The sequence below is a fragment of the Cavia porcellus genome, unplaced genomic scaffold (genome assembly GCF_034190915.1).
Source record: "Cavia porcellus strain 051 isolate PalLab524CR breed Dunkin Hartley unplaced genomic scaffold, mCavPor4.1 scaffold_29, whole genome shotgun sequence".
Lineage (NCBI taxonomy): Eukaryota > Metazoa > Chordata > Mammalia > Rodentia > Caviidae > Cavia > Cavia porcellus.
The window spans coordinates 13,772,285-13,790,153 of NW_026947512.1; the positions used below are offsets into that span (position 1 = coordinate 13,772,285).

Consider the following 17,869-nt stretch of genomic DNA (forward strand, 5'->3'; position numbering starts at 1 on the left):
AAAGGTCTAACTTATATATGGTATAAAACAAGAGGCTTCTATCAATTGCCTGCTACTTCAAAGTAACTTTACAAATTAGTCTTCTTCGTTTTTGTGCCTTAGAAATTTTCTAGAAGGCACTAATTAATAAATGTCTACCATTTCTCACTACTGGAAAAACTATATCCATACTTTAGTCAGACTACATTAGAATGAAGACTGAACAATTTAAGATCTAATGCTAACTTCTGACATCTAATTTTGTGCATAGAATTAGTTCACAGTATGCCCTAATCAATACAGAAGTAAGAAAAAACTGTGTGTCCAAAGTGAAAAGTGGGGCTGGGGATTTAGCTCAGCAGCATAGGCGCCTACCTTGCAAGTGCGCCATCGTGAGTTTAATCGCTGGTACCAAACAAAAACCAATCAACCAACCAAACAAACAAAAAACAAAGTGAAAAGTGGGGCAAACTAAATAGATGAAAATCAGATTTGTGGCTTAGTATTAAATAAGAATCACCTTCATGGAAACTACAGGGTTATCTTTTTACTGTAATAATTCTGCCTAGTTCATTAATGATTTCATAGTTTATTACCTCACATCATCAGATTCTTCGTTTGTCTTAGGTTCAGCTGTCGGCTGAGGTTCCGCATGAGGATATGGATCTGACCCCCACATCATACGGGGCTCAGGAAGAGAAACTGCATGATCTCTAGCAGATCGAGCTATATGCTCAAATGATTCAGAATTGTTTGGTGATCCTTCCATCTGGTCTCTTCTCATTAATGGTTTAGGAGGAATCATTCCTATAAAATAGGTTCAAAGAGAATTGAGAAAATTGGAAGAAATTATATCATTAGAGAAAAAAGATTATTCCTATTTGGAACTCAAAAAAAAAAAAAAAGAGTAAAACTGTAATTCACAAAACCTGAAGTTATGCAACAAGCTCTTCTAGGAATAATTTTACCATTTCTATTAAAATAATTTCATTTAAAAACTGAGAAAACAAAACCAGTAAAATCCTAATAGCTTACTTCACTTTAAAGGAATACTCTGCCTATTAAAGACATCAAACACTTATGAGTCCAAATATGTTAATACTAACGTCATGAGAACTTGATAGTAAACAAATTTCTAGGGAAGTTCTCCCATAGCAAATTCTATTTAGTTCTTCAATACTCTATATAAAAAATGCTTAAATTTCAAAATATCAGTTTAAATATATGATTCTTGATTTGCTATTGTCACCCCTAAATTTTCAGCAGCACTATTTTGATAATGGATTATTTGGATTTATCCTGATAGATTTCAAAAAGACTATTTTATTTGTTTTCTGGCTAACCTATGAACAAATTCAAGTGGTAGGCTAAAAAGTTATGGAGAAAATTAAAAGGCTAATATACATGACATACAGACAAATTTCAAATGCTGAAGTAACTGTACCATTATCATGTTAAAAGTGAGTAATTTTCATCTCTACGATTTTATTTATAAAACTTTTGAACTAGCATTTTAGTTCACTTACAATTAAGTGACACAAGTTAACTACTCTGCAGTTATAGTTCTTAAAGTTTTATACTAGATTACAACTCTCAAAGGAATTAAGACTAAAAATTTGTGTGAAAACACAAAAACTTTATTCTGCAGAATTACAAATAAGCCCAAAGACAGTATAAATTCTAACTTACCAGGATGAATGGGTGGCATATCCATAGCCGGTCTTCCGGACATCATTCGAGGATCCATGTAGGACTGCATCATTAGCCACCTTGGGTCAAAACCCATGGAAGCCAAATGTTGAGGGTGAGGTTGCATGGGCTGGTAAAGTGGTCTGTGTGGTGGAGGAGGGACAGTACTACCAGATGGCTGTGAAGGGACAGTCTGTGGAAGTACACCTTGCTGCTGCTGTTGCTGCTGCTGCCACTGCTGCTGTTTCATCTGTTCCTAAAAAAGAGTCACATGTTGAAATTTCAGTTCCCTGTGGCAGATTGATCTTTTTACAAGAGCCAGCAAGTCCTAAAGGTAAGTTACAACATTCCACCTTATCCTTGACTTAAGAAACAGACGCAGTGTCTACAAGAGAGGCAGAATGCAAAAAGGAATGACAAAATAGCAAAAACCCTGGATCAACAAACTTTCATTAAACTTCAAGGGAAATTTCTGTGCTTTATTTATTTTAGGTTTTATGGCAAATGAATTTCTCTATTGAATAGTAAACCTTTTGACTCACACATACACAATTAAAATCTTTTTATCATTACCTGCTGTCGCTGGAATCGGGGTGGTAATGACTTCTGAAACTGTTTGAAGTAGCCAGATAGTACAGCAGGTCGAGGTTGTGATCCGGATTCTGGTTCTGATTCATGCATCACTTGAGTAGTCTCCTTTTCACTACGATTACTATCTTGTCTAGTGAAAACTGGCTCCTCTTCTGCCCAAAGAAAGGGTAAAAGTACAAATAAATGATTTTTATACTGTATGATATAAATGAGTTCTAATAAAATTTAAGAGGTGCAAAAGCAAGAAAATTGCCAATTTAGAATCTAATAATGGAAGCCATCAACAAAACACATTATCACAAAGTGAAAATCACAGATTTTCACAAAGTTAATTCTTAAAGACCACAGACCCAAAAGTTTCAATAACAAAAATCTTTGATTTTTTGTGCTATTTCAGATCCTATTCACAAAGTTAATTCTTAAAGACCACAGACCCAAATGTTTCAATAACAAAAACCTTTGATTTTTTGTGCTATTTCAGATCCTATTTCTATATGCAATTACTTAATTTCAATACTTTATAAAACTTGTATATAAAATAAATGACCTACAAATACATAACAATAGAGCACAAGAAGAAAACTAATAAGTATGAAGACAACAGTGATCACTGCCTAACTTAAAACATATAAATCATTTCCATACAGAAGGTCAAGTATAGTCACCACAAGGAGAGTCGCAAAATACAAAAAGTATACATCTCAAGGAAAACCAGTTATACTCATTTTAGAATGTCATTTGTCACAACTATAAAGCTGTCTCTTACAAATTCTTTAATCAAATGACTAGGGATAAATTTTAAAAGGAAATTTATTTGCCAACACAAAGCATGTAGTAAAGAATCACAAATCACCTATGTCTTCTTTACATAACATTAGGAGCACTGAAGATGAGCTGAAACTAAATAGCCATGAGAAAACATAAAATATGAGCAAAACTTAAAGTGTCAACATATAAGGATTATAAAAAGAAAACAATTTACATGTTATAGATACCTCTTAAGGTTGAATTAGTTCATCAGTGTCAACAGATGCATTTAATGGCAACACTATGACTAAAATATGAATTTCTTTATTACTAATCCACAGTCCTCTCTTTCAATTCCATTAGGCTACTCTTATAGTATTCATCATTACCAAAGTAGGACAATGTTATGTTTCTGTTGTGGACAATTTTAGTTCTGGTGTTAATTAATTCCTAAATACTTTACACATGTCTAATATCAATATTGGATCTATGTAGACTCATTTAACATTAAAAAATTTATGAAATTTGATCATTCTGAGTAATTATCCATCTGGGCTTTATATAATAAAAAAATAAAATATAATAAAAATAAAATACAATAAAAAAACGGAAATAGTTCTTTTTCTCTTTCACTTTTCTTCATTTTGTAGTGCTGGGCAAGCAAGGCAAGTGCTTTCCCACTACACTACACTCCCAGTCCTTCTTACGTTTCAACAGTTAAATTAAGAGCAGAATTTGAAGCTAACTGAATATAAATGAAAACAACTTTAAAAACAAATTCTTACAGTTTCAAGTGCAGGGTCTTGTAGAAAAGAAGTAAAATTTGTGGTTAGAAAATGACAGTATTTCCATATTAAAAAAACACAGTGACTACATAGGAGGATGAGGCAGGAGCACTGCGCATTAGAGGTCAAAACTGGGGACCTAGTGAAACTTTTAAACTACAAGTAAGAAAGATGGATGAGGGTTCATCTCAGTGCACCTTGGGTTCAATCCCCAGTCCTATAAAAAGTCGATCTGTGTTCCAATTTACCTCAGGTTGCCTGTTACAAATGAACTTTAATGCAATTTAAATAAGGTTTTAAACTGTACCTGAATTCTAATAGTCTATAAGCCAACTTAAGAACAGAAAAGTTACAGATTTAGAATAACTTTTAACAAAAATATAATTATTACAGGATATCATAGACTTCACTCTAACAGCATTATGAACCACAATCTCCAAGTCTGCATACAGAGCTGCCCCCTCAAATGTATAAACACCAGGAAAAGAAAGAAATTAATACAAGTTACTTTGGGGCCTCTATAATTATTCAAAGTGCTCAAAGTGATGGCAATTAACTTCCAGACATTTCTTAGGGCAGAGAACTACTAAACTGTATACTCCATATATATATATATGTAAAATGTATATGTAAATTTTTTCTGTTGAATATATGTAGTGGTAAAGTTCCACATTTACTAAAGGTAAGAAAAGCAAAACTGGAAGGGGCAAATGGGCTCTGCAGAGATAGATTTGGGCAAGTAACAGAAGGAAAAACTAAAAACTCAAATAAAATACAAATACATCCATATAGTATACAGCAGGCTATGATAAAGACAGGATGGCCTAAAGTTTCTATATTTATACTATTACTCCAGTTTAGCTCCAGAAGTATGAATGTCTGTGAACAAATGAAATTTTGTTTAGTTACGTATCTTGGAGTAAGGAAAAACTAGGAGGAATAAAAATACATAGCACCATGAAGCCAACTAAATTTTTGCAGAAAATGTTATCTAATATATTGAGAAACACTTCAGAGATGTTTGTTCACAGGTTACTTTAGAAAACATCTCTGGCCTGTATGTTGTCCTAAAAAAAGCTACCTCAAAACAATCACTTTTGATTTCAATTTATAGTAAAAACACATTCACAATGTAATTAATGTGAAATCCCTTGCAAAGTTTACGTAAGCATGAACAAGGCAAGTACCTTTACTGCAGCTTTTTTCACTCTCTTGTTTTTCTGCCACAGCCTCTAAAATAGGTTCTTTGGGTTCCATTTTTTCCTCCACTTTCTCCCTTTCCTTCTTCAAATCATATTCTTTTTCCTGTTCTTTCATATTCTGTAGTTGTTTTTCCTTTTCCCTCTGTTGTTCTAACTCTTTCTCTTTTTCTTGCTTTCTTTCCTTTTCCATTTCTCTTTGTTTTTCCTGCTCCTTCACCAGCTCTTTTTCCTTTTCCTGCTGCCTCTCTCTTTCCCTCTCCTTCTCTCGCTCTTGTTCTTGTTCCTTTTCCAGTTCTTTCTCACGCTCTTGTTCTTTTCCCCTCTCTCTCTCCCTAATTTCCTCTGGTGATGGCTGTTTTTCCACAATGCCAAGCTTCTCATCCAACCGCTTCAGTTTCTCTGCACAAGCTGCCTTTCTCTGCTCCTCCATTCTTCGCTCTTCCTCTTCACGACGTTTACGAGCACGTTCCACCGCAGCAGAAATTTCAGATTGTTGTCTTCGTCTTTGCTTCCATATTTCATCATCATCAGGAACTTGCTGCTTGGGAGGGAAAGGGCCTGATCTCCCAGTTATTCCCTGTCGATCTGGAGGTGGATGCTGAAATATTAAGTGAACGTGTTAAGTAAGGATGAAACTTTCTGACATACTGGGGATCACATATATGCACTAGTAGGGGAAAAAGGGGAAACTATCAGAAATGTAACAGCAGGAATAGCAGAAAAATAACAGAGAAGATAGTCAGTCTAGATAACATTCAATTAAGACGAGCTTAATAAGGCTATCTGCTATTGACTGAAGATGTTATCTATTGTATCAGACACTACTACCTATTATTTGTTGAATTAAATAAAAAGCACAATACCAAATCAATATCCAAATCTAAATTTAGAGAAAAAGGAAACAAAGGAAATTTAGAATATGAGTAGCTTAGTAGAAGTAGTCAAAAACTAAATGCCTCAAAAGGAGTAAAGGAGGCCCGAAATATACAAAATAGCAGCACATCATGAGCCCCGAGAAGCTTAAGGTACCAGGGAGAAGTAGAAGCCCACAGCAACAAAACGACGGAGATGAAGACAGTATGCTCATGACACAGGGAAGAAGAATCAGCATGGGTGTTGAGAATTGTATCTTTAGAGCAAAAATCTTAGTTTGAATGATTTCAACTTTTATTAATTATTAAACAATGATTTAAACTCACTGCCCAAAATTATGCTGAAACACACAGTATAAAAAACAAAGGGCTAAAATATAAATACACTGATTTCTACTCAGTGTAACAGTTTACGTTATTTTGTACATTACTGGTTTGTTCTGTTGCTGTAACAGTATTCCATTATAGGTGTATTCTTTCATCTTTGATGGACATATCGGTTATTTCCTGTTTTTAAACTATAAATAGCTATGAACATTTATACATAAGCCTTTGTATAAAGTTTTTATTTCTCCTGAATAAACAGAAGTGAAACTGCAATGTCATACATATTTCACTTTATAAGAAATTGCTAAACTATTTTCCAAAATGGTTACAAGTCCCAGAAACAACTTGTAAGACTGCAAGTTGCTCTATATTCTTGCCAAGAAATGGCAAAGACAGGTGTATAGCAAAATCTCTGTGGTTTTTAATTTTCTTTTATCTAAAGATACTGAATATTTTTCCATGTGCTTACTGACCTTTCATATATTTTCTGGAGTTAAAGTTCAAATCATTTTAGTAAGCAGTCTATTATTAAACTTTAAGAAGCTTAATTTAGCCCAATAAATTTCTTTGTCAGATGTGTTAGCAATCGTTTCTGTGACAAAGCTTTGCATTTTAAGAAGATTTCAAAGTCCAGGGGACTAAGCCATGTGCCTTTTGAGTCTTACACAAGGACTCTTTTTAAATTCAAGGTCATGGTGATTTTCTTCTAAATATTTTATTTTTAGCTTCTATGTGATAAGAAAAACTACAAAGACCATTCAGTGGTTAAGAGGAGAGAGGCTGATGGTGATGACAGTGATGCTAATGTGGCTGCAATCAGGGAAGGCCTCTGGTATAGTTTCTCAGCAGAGGATTTGATCAGAAGATGAATCTCAGTAAAACAGCCTTCCAGGTAGAGCAAAAAGCAAGTAAAATATCCTGAGGAAGGAACAAAAAAACAACTGTGGTCAAGTGTACGTAGCAGCCCTGAGGAAGAACAGCACAGAGATAGGGACCTGTGATGGAAAATAATCTGGTCAGGTACAACTGATGTAATAAGATTGTATCTTATCACAAGAGAATTTTGTATGAAAGAGACAGGTGAGCGAGACAGCAAAGGAGGAGAGTTAGACCTGTGAAGAACCTCCTGAAGCCAGGTGTGGTGGCATACTCCTTTAATCTTGCTCTCTTAGTGGCTGAGGCGGGAGGACTGCAAATTCAAATCCAGCCTGGGTGACTTAGTAAAATCCTGTCTTACAATTTTAAAAAGGGCTAGGGATATAGATCATTGAAAAAGCACTGGGTTCAGTTTCCAAAACTGCAAAACCAGACCAAACCACCAAACAAGATTCCAAGCAAAACCTAACAAACAAAAACAAAAACAAAAAAACCCCAATCAAAGCTCCTACTGCTGTTGTTCCAATGAATACAAGTATATAGACATTTTGAAGGCTGAGGTGTCATTTGTTGATAGAGCTGGATGAAGAGTAAAAAAGACACAGAAGAGTTAACTCTAAGGTTTGACCTAAGCAAATATGTGAATAATAATGAATGTCATTAGCTGAGTTGGGGAAGACAGATGCAGCAGCACTGTGTGGGAGCAGTCATGTGTGTTTGTGTATTATGATCAAACATGTACGTGTGAACTTCTACCAGACATTCAAGTGGAGGCACAGACTGATTGCTGATTGTATGACTATTAAAATCAAGGCAGGTATTTTAGGGGTAGAGAGATACATACATTTGAATATTAATGTTACTAGCTCACAGAAGGAACTACCTAGGAGAAAGTTACAAAGAAAAAAATGACTGAGAACACATGCCTCAGGGCTCCAAATCCAAAAGTAGAGAAGGTCCAAAGGTAATGAGGAAAATATTGTGATGCCTCAGAAAAAAAAATTTTTAAATGGAAAAATAAATGAGAATTAAATTTATCAAGGCGACAGTTGTCACTGACTTTGATGATCCCTTAGTAGGAGATGAAAAGATAAGGCCAGGGTTGTAGCTTAGCAGCATAGCGCTTGCCTGACAAGCTTAAGGTCATGAGTTCAATTCTCAGTGCCGAAAGAAAGACAGAGAGAGACAGAGGGAGGGGAGGGGAGGGAGGGGAGGGGAGGGGAGAAGAGAGGAGAGGAGAGGAGAGAAGAGGAAAGGAAAGGAAAGGAAAGGAAAGGAAAGGGAGAGATGAGACATAATATCATGGTGATAGAGGATGGAATCCAGGGAATAAGTGAAAAGGATGTCCTTAATAACAAAGATGACAGGAAGTCAGAGTACAAAGGCACTAAAAGGGGAAAAGCAAATATATAGTTATCTCCTATTGCTTCTAATGTTGTCTTCTTTTTTTTTTGTCTTTTTCGTTTTTATCAGTACCAAGGATAGAACTCACGACTGCCTGCTTGCAAGGCAGGCGCTTATGCTGCTGAGCTAAATCCCCAGCCCCTGCTTCTAATTTCCTTAGGAAATTAAGAACATGCTACTCAGTTGACAATAAAGATGGTGAGAATATAAAGGAAAACATGCAAGAGCTACAAGTTAAAAAACTGATTATTTTAACATAAAGTCATACATAGCACCTTTTTATCAAAAAATTAAATGAAACATATATATCAATCAGAACGTAATTAAAATTTACCTGCTGTGCAAGCAACTTTGGTGGTGGTGGCAAGTGTGAAGATGGTCCACGTTCCTATTACAAAGAAAGAATTAAAATTAGACGAGGAAAAAAAAGCATCTCCTAGGGGTATTTTTGAATATAAATACTATGCTCATTTTCTTAATGAGACAATAAAATTGCTAAAAATAAACCCATCTGTTTTATTCTCACTTAATAAAAGTACACTGCTCACTACACAATCATTTTCTAAGGAATCACTCTGTCATATCAATATAGTTATACACTCAAATGCATGTTGCAAATAGACTTTCAGTGTAGCAGATCTGGAATTTTGACTCAGGAAACCTGGCTGGGGAGAGGTGGTATCACAATATTCATGTGCTTGTATGTACAAAAAAAAAAAAAAAATCAAGACTTTACGACACAGTATGTTCTTTATATTCTTTAAGAAATTTATATTCTCTAGTATATCAATAAGACATCACACAAAATAATTTTATTAAAATATTATTTGCAGGGCTGCAGATTTAGCTCAGCAGCATAAGCGCCTGCCCAGCAAATGTCACGTCATGAGTTCAAATCCTAGTGCCAACAACAACAAAAATATGTGTGTGTGTGTGTATATATATATATAAAATTTGAAAAATTCTTTTTCAGTGTTCATCACTTTATTTCTCAACAGCTCAGCAACACTAAAATACAAGCTAAAGTCCCTCATACAGTACATAAAACAAATACTTCTTCCTGCAGATTTAAGGACTGAACGTTAGGTGTCTGTGTATGTTATATGAGTATGTTTCCATAGAGTTACAACTCCATCTCCAACAGAAGTTCTTATATATTTAACTTATCTATATCCTGTATCAAACTACTCAGGATTTCTTGAGAATGCCTTGCTTTCTCACTTTCTACTTTGTGCATGTTCTCAGTATTTGGAATAGCTGTTTGTTTACTGGTTAATTCCTGCTTAAAGAATTAGCTCAAATACCAACTCTTTTGCAAGCCTTTTGCCTTGACTGTATTCATTAAGAATTCATTATGGCCAGGGATTTAGCTCAGCGTTATTATTAGTGCTTGCCTGGCAAGCGCAAGATCATGAGTTCGATCCCTGGTACCAAAAAGAGAATTTATTATGTTAAGTCTATCACATGACTTTCCACATCCTGTTTTACTTATTACTTATTTAGCCCCTTCCTTTTCAAAGAGATCTCCTTTTCAGCTTTATGATTAGATAAATTTTAAAATACATGATTAACTATATTACACATCTTTAATGAGGGATATAGACTCTCATGAAGGTATCCCTTCTTTCAGTTTGCAGTGTACCTCTTACCACCTATTAATATCTCAGAAGTGAGATCAAGTAAGCCTGTTGCCTAGATATTTCTCCTTTTTACAATGTTCTTCAAAATGATGGACTTCATAAGGGGCCTTCCTATATGTGATTTCACTGAAAACACAGTGTGCTATTTTACACACACAGTCTAACTAGGACTTGTAAGGTATTCAGTAAATGATAAAGCACTTCTGATGTGTTCATTTTACTTTAAAAAACATTACCACTCTACTCTGACATAACTGACTTATTACAAGAAAATAAAAGGAAAAAAGTTTGTGCTTGGTGAGTTTAGCTACTGCATGATAATTACTGTTAGTACACAGTAAAAATAATCATAATAATTCAGGGTTACTTAAAAAAATACATCTTTCTCTGAGTCACTGCACAACTCTGTAAGATTGACTGATCCACACTATTAGTAATGACAAAATTATCTATGAATCAAACAAACCTGATTGAATGGAGGGCCTTTCCCATAGGGACCTTTTGCTACTGGTGGTTGAGCAGGTGTCTGGGAAGATGATTTTGTGTTGCTAACTTCATCAACCTCTTTTCGGTTTTCAGTGTTTTCAGAAGCTTTTGTACTTTGATCCTCACTGAAGAATCAAAATTCAAAGGAAAGTAGACAGATTGCATGGTAAGTATATGTTTGTTTCTATGTAGAAAAAAACCTCTATGTATCATTTTAGAGTAAAAATACTTCAAGGAACAAAACAAGTCTGTGATCTAGTAATGCTAATCCTTTCATCCAGCAAGTATATACTAGGTACATAACATGGGCTTGGGACTGGGCTTGTTCAGATTATCACAAGGCAGACAGTGTAATACAGCAGTTGCCAAATCTCAATACACTTGACAAAGGAATATAAACCTACCATTTTCTGCTCTTCCAGGAATCCAAAGTCTCACCAAATGAAATGAAGTAATACAAAGTATACTAATCAACTGTACTCTGATTTAATAAAAAAAAATGTATCAAACTATAGTTTTTAAAAATCTCAACAAATCATATCCATCTCACAAATGATGAAATTATAGTGTATCATGAAGCCATGGCTGAGAAATTATACCAATATGTCCATGAAAATTTCTTGTTTTTCAAAGTTTTAATGCTGTTTTGTTAAGATTAACAATTAAGGATCTGAAACAGCTATCGTAACCCAAAGATTTTTTTTAAATTTTGTAAAATAGAAACCAGTCATTCATGTAATAGTTTATAATGGTTTAAGATAATGGCCCGCCAAATATCCCTAATTAGATGTCAAGCATCTAAACATCTTTTTTAAAAAATGTACTTTCTTGAGAAATACCGAAGTTTAATTCTTTGATTAGATATACTACCTATGCTCATAAGTCAATAAAATGTCTTGAGTAAATTCTATTTAAAAAAAGGAATAAATAGGGGCTGGGGATTTACTCAGCAGTATAAGCACCTGCCTTGTAAACAGGCGGCCATGAGTTTGATCCCCGGTACCAATAAAAAGAAAAAAAAAAGTAAAAAAAAAAAAAGGAATAAATGCCTATAAATGAAGCTGGTCTGCATGAAGAGTTAATGTTCTATCAATAAATTTATACCACTATTATTGAAAAATATCAAAACAATTACCTGTTATTCTCTTTAGGACTACTACTTCCTTGTTCATCATCATCACTGAAATTAAGCTGTTCTGTATAATCTACTTCCATCTGGGCACCTAGTAAATTAAGGCAGACTCAGGTTGATTGCTTAAAAACATCTAAAAATTCAGTGCTTACCTAATTTTGTCTCTTACCTGCCCAACCTTCATCAGCTTCAGCATCTAGGTTATCAAATTTATCAAGTTCCTTCAGTTCTGACGCACTGAGAATGGACGGGCGTTCGGGCTCAGAGGCCCAGGAAGGAGGAGGGCCTCTTCCTCGAAGGCCTCTAATAAGAGATCATGGTGGGAAAAGATGAAATTTTAAGAGACATTACACTAGGACAATACTAAAAGACTAGAATTTAGTTCACAATGAGGCATATGAAATGTATGGCACTGACATGGGTCTAACGAAATTAACATTGGAACAGGAATGCATTATAGAATTCTTATGTATTTAATAGCTAAGTTTTAAAAGCAATTCTTAAAAGATTTAAAATAGAATCATTGAAATGAGTTTCAAATGTACAACTTAAAAAAAACTATCATTCAAGAAGATGCTCAAATTTCATTCAAAAAAAAGATAAGAGTTGGTAACATGAAAGGAAAAAGAAACAAATATTATCATAGTTAGGATCACGATTTCCAAAGTTTTTTTTTAATGGCGATTTTTAAAAAGAATAAAGTATTTGTTCTGTCTCATTAGAGCTAGCCAATAATCTTAGTGGAAAGGTATTATAAAACTAGAAAAATGGCTTAAGCAACACAATCCACTATAACATTCAGAAAATATTTATGACCACAGTCTTACTTGTTTGTTTCAGATAAAGAAGGCGGGAACCTCACTGGACCATGTAGAGGAGGATATGCCATCCGTGGATACTGCTGAAACATCTGAATGAAGGAAACCAAAAATTTTAATAATATAGGTCTAAAAAATAAATCTGACAAAGCTAGAAACAACACAAAATAAATGATTATAAAACAAACATCTATAAAACAAAAATGCTGATACAGCAATTTAGAAGATCAGTGGCTCCATCAAGTTTTTACAAACTGAATAGGGTACATCATAGAATGAACTTCTTTATCCCATTAGTGAAACTACATAAAAAAAAATTGCATAATGATGTGAAAAGCTTTAAAAAGCCAGCATATACATGATACACTCCAGAAAACTGGAAAGCCTTAACAAAGTGAGAATGTTTGAGTGAGAAATAATGTAAAACAGACATTGAATAATTAGAGACAGATTTATAGATGTAGAAGTCAGTTCAAAGTAAGGAGTAATTTATAACCCCAAGAACAGAGGGAGGAATGAAGGAGGAAGCTACTATGAGCAAGGAAGTCTCTTAATGTAGGCCACTGCAAAGACTGATAATTATAAACTAAGCCCCTCAAACAGTCAAGTTGATGTGCTCTATGGGAGTTTGGCTTTGAGAAACTATACTTACAAGAGAAGACATAAGATAGGTTATGAAGATATTATAAATACAATAATCTGGAAAGGAACAGAGTCACTGAGTGCATGGCCACTGTGATGGTTTATGTGTGGCCTCCAGGCTTCATGCGTTTGCATTGTGCATTTGTGACTGATTCACTGTGTAGTGCTTGGATTGATGGTGTCAGTACTACACCCGCCTAGGGGTGGAGCCAGCATACAACGAAATGGCTGGAAGAAGGTAAGTGTTTCTCTCTCTTGCTGATTTCTGCTTGCTGTTTGCAGCGGCCATGAACTGCGGCCCCACCACGTCACCCTGAGTATGGACTGAAACGTCCAAAACCTGTAAAAAATAAACCTTTCCTTTCCCAACTTTGGGTATCAGGCATTTTTGTCTCAGAGCTGAGGAAAAAGTAACTAAGCCACTTACTAGTTCCTTATATCAAGGTTAACTTAGGTAATAATATGAAAGTATATTATCTTAAACACTTAATTTATCTAAGGAAAATTTTTTGTGTGTGGGAGGGATAGTCTAGAAAATTACTGGTTGGCTATGTCATAATTAAAAGTTAGTAGATAGAGGCAGGTGCAGTGCCACATGCCTATAAATCCTAGTAGTGGGGAGGCTGCAGTAACAGGCTAACACTGAGTTAGAGAGCAGCCTGGATTACATGGCCATGGCAAGACCCTGTCTCAAAAAAAAAAAAAAAAAAAAAAAGTAAAATCAGTATTGGATAAAAGTATTAATAGGTACATTAGATCTTTCTAATCTTTCAGATACAAAGATGAGTTTTATGTAGCCATAAATGCTTAAAATTTAAGAATTTGCCACAAAATTATAGAACAATTCTTAAATTCCTAACATAAAGAAATGTCTTAAAAGAATTTTAATATTATCAGTAGAATACTCAAATAAAATGATAATGATACTGGGAATGAAGCTGACTTCTTCCCTATCTCATCCTTATACCCACATCTGAGAGTTTAAGAGCTTCTGCTATTACAACCTGAAAATTATCAGGAGACAACTACTTCAACATATTTTCAAGACCAAAAGATCATGTAAGATCTTTATCACACTCCAAAATCTCTTTTCAGGAGACTATATATAATAACCTCTAGGAAACATTTTATAAAGCATGATGGTTAAGCGTAACTGTCATCTTGACTAGATTACAACTCTTGGAGAGGATGAATGAATAATCATTAGTGGATTAACCCACTGAATGTTCAAAGATGAATGTGCTGTTGGAAGGCAGGTTCAAGCAGGATTTGGGTCACTGGAGGTGTGCCTTTGGAGAATGTATCTCTTCCCAACACTCTGCCCTTGTGCTCTCTTTCCTGGCGGCCTACCATACTTCTGCTTTGCAGCCAGCAACCCATGGATTAAACCCCCTGAAAGTACAAGATAAGTTAAAGTTCCTTTAAATTGTGAATGTTGGATATCGTGTACCAACAATGGGAAAGCTGACAAATACAACAGTAATTGTATTTAATTATTTCCCTCTATTATTCGAGAATGGTTAAAAAGTAATGCAAAGGAACAGAAAATGCCATGGATATTTAGCACTTGAATAGTTAGGAATTAAACCACAAACTAAATAAATATAATCTAAATTATTCTTCACTATGAGTAATACAACTTCTCAAAATTTAAATTTATTTACCCGGACACACGTAACTTGCCATATAACTTCAGAGCAGGCTAAAGCAAACAAGAGAACACAATCCTAACTACTAGTCTATAGAAAATACAGCAAACAGAAGTACTTACTAAACATAACTATGAAAGTGGAACCAGGAAAATGTGAACTCTAGAAAACACTAGAGGAGTAACAACTTTTACTAAATAAACTTCAGAGAAAGTAAGAGATAACAAGATTCTTAAAGAAAGCATATTGCCTGGATCCTGTGAGACAGAAACTAGAATAGTGACATGACATTTGAGGATATTAAGGAATTATGTTTTCTTTCTGATATAATAATAGCATTTTGTACTTTTTCCCAAGTCTTTAGGATTTACTTTAATAATCTGAAAGTAGTGGGGGAAAGGGGAATTTACTGTGCTGTTATCTTCATTTTTGTAGATCTTTAAACTCTGATAATCAAGTTTTTAAAAAAATTAAACACACACTAAACCCTTTCAAAATTAAAGTCAGTATTATTTTTAATACGTAAAAGATATTTTCAACAATTGATAAACCCTATGTACCTCTTCTGAGCAAAACATTTTAAATTTATAAAATAAAACAGTATAACAAAGAACAATTATATCAGCCAGGCATGGTGGTGCACACTTATAATCCCAACACTCAGGAGTGGCTGAGGCAGGAGGTTGGCTGCCACGTTGAGACCAGTCTGGGATACAAAGTGAGCTCAAGGCTGGGCTGAACTGCAGAGACCTTATCTCAAAACAACACCAAAAATTACATCAAAATTCTAGCATCACAACATTTAAGAAATTTGTGACATAGCAATGTATTTCTTTATTAAATCAATAAATAAGAGGTCTATTTATGGATCTACAAGTATTCTGAAGTAATCTTGAATATAATGATATAAAATATCTGATCACTATTAATGATAGGTACACTGCTGATGATAATATTGTGGTTTGTTTCCCATTGTCACTGCTGAACAAAACACTGGTTTGTAGTAAGATATTAATGAAAATAAAGGCTTAAACTTGCCCCTGTTCAAATTCTTTCCTTGGATTCCAGATAAATACTCTTATTTGATTGCTAATGTAACAATACTCACATAAGGTGGCATCATAGCTCTATACTGGGAAGCAAGAGTAGGTTGCTGTCCATTCAGTTTAGCCTGTGGAGGACCACAAGCTATCCTCTTTTCCACCACTTTAAGGATGTCACTTTGTTCTGATGTTACAGCTGTGTTTTCATCCTGAACAAGCTTTTCATCTTGATCTGATGAGGAAGATGGGCCAGCAGATTTACCACCATCTCTCCAACAAGCAACATCTGATATAAAAAGACAAAAATGGAGAAAACCATCTGAAGATGGAACAATAAAATCAACTTAAAAGTATTTCAAGATGTAAGCAAATAAGCATAATGAAGGAAAGATCAGGGCAACTCTAATATGAATGCTACTAATACTTTGAAAGTATTTAGGTAGGGGCTGGGGATTTAGCTCAGCGGCATAAGAACCTGCCTTGCAAGCAGGCGGTCTAGAATTCGATCCCTGGTACCGATAAAAATGAAAAAGACAAAAAAAAAAAAAAAAAAAAAAAAAAAAAAAAAAAAAAAAAAAGAAAGTATTTAGGTAGTATAGAGCAGTAACTTCCAAAATCAGAGTGGCTATAGCCACTTGTTATCACAAGCAAATATGGGGGTGAGAAAATATTAGAACTTCTCTATGAAGCTTATCAATATTTGATACAGATTAAAATCCCCATTATTATTTGCCTTATTATGTCAGATGATTGTATTTCAGGATAAGATACCTTCTTTCCTGTGAAACAAGAGTTCTACAACTCACAAGGCTTGACAATGAAGCTCCCATTTTACAGACTTTCAGTCAAGTATTCCTAGGTACATGTGCTAAGTGAACAGATTTTGTGACATTATCTTATTTCATTACCCTTTATCAAATTTCATTTAGCAAGAAAACTTTTGTGGTACCAATCTCCAAAATGGTCAGAATGGTCTCTATCTCCTGGTATTCCCACCCGTTATAGCCCCCTTTCTCAGGTTTGTTTGTACAAATTATAGAATACAGCAGAAGAGGCAGCATGCCCCTTTCCAGTTAGGTTATAAAAGACTGAGTTTTTCTTGGGTAGGCAATGTCTGTCTCTTTCTCCTGAGATATTCTGGGGAAGTTGTATTGTGAGCAACCCGAGTCAAGAAAGCCTCCAATGATGCTTCACATTGCAGCCTTCTGTGGGTCACTGAGGCACAATTCCCAAGCAGGCTGCCCTTGGATTCCTATAACCATGAATTATTGTGAGAGAAAATAACTCTGACTTGGTTTCTTGTTTTGCATTGCTAAATTTGTTAAGCAGCAATAAATAACTAGTAAAAATTCAACTGAACAGGAGAGAAGTGGACCCAATACGATCATTTCTAACAGAAATTCATTGTTACATTACAAAGATTAAAACTAAAATTATCTATTCAGATTTGACAACAAGTCAAAAGAAACATAAAATGTAAAAATATGGCTTTGTGAAAATTTCTTTCCTAGAGGAACCCCATCACATATGTATAAGGTCCTTTGCAATATTGGGTAATGACAATATGAAGCTAACACAATGAGACACTTAAAAATTCTCTATAAAAATTTTTTACAGCTTTTTCTATTTTTAGTTTGTGCTTATGTAGTATAACTATTCAAAATTTGTTTCCTCAGTTCGAGTTCCGAAAGTAAGGAATAGTAAATAGATATAGCTGAATATTGCATAGGTTTCTTCAAAACCTTTTGTTACTATAAAAATATTACTCTGGGCATCTTACTAAAATGCAGACTTCAATTTTGCCAGTCAGATGTGAAGCCCAAGATTATACATGTCTGAAAAGGTCTTCACTGTAACAATACTGTTGGTACAAAAATTACATCTATTCCAGTAGCCAGTGAATATTGTGCTAGTCTGTCTTTTTAAAGCAGGCAAGTTACACATACAAAATGGCATGCAGAGGGTTGTATCACCAGATGAAGTGTAG

General features: G+C 34.6%; 1 protein-coding gene across 11 annotated transcripts in view; it reads right to left on the minus strand.

Moving 5' to 3' along the window:
* Prrc2c (proline rich coiled-coil 2C) overlaps positions 1-17,869 on the minus strand; it is a 78,361-nt gene that overhangs the window by 35,200 nt on the left and 25,292 nt on the right. For all 11 annotated transcript variants that reach the window (XM_063239877.1, XM_063239880.1, XM_063239874.1 and 8 more), the window contains exons 6-15: positions 15,948-16,168; positions 12,558-12,640; positions 11,900-12,033; positions 11,734-11,821; positions 10,579-10,723; positions 8,807-8,860; positions 4,979-5,591; positions 2,242-2,411; positions 1,669-1,924; positions 576-786 (exon numbers count right to left, since the gene is read on the minus strand). In XM_063239877.1, coding sequence (XP_063095947.1) covers positions 576-786; positions 1,669-1,924; positions 2,242-2,411; positions 4,979-5,591; positions 8,807-8,860; positions 10,579-10,723; positions 11,734-11,821; positions 11,900-12,033; positions 12,558-12,640; positions 15,948-16,168 — 1,975 coding nt within the window. The remainder of the gene's footprint in view (positions 1-575; positions 787-1,668; positions 1,925-2,241; positions 2,412-4,978; positions 5,592-8,806; positions 8,861-10,578; positions 10,724-11,733; positions 11,822-11,899; positions 12,034-12,557; positions 12,641-15,947; positions 16,169-17,869) is intronic.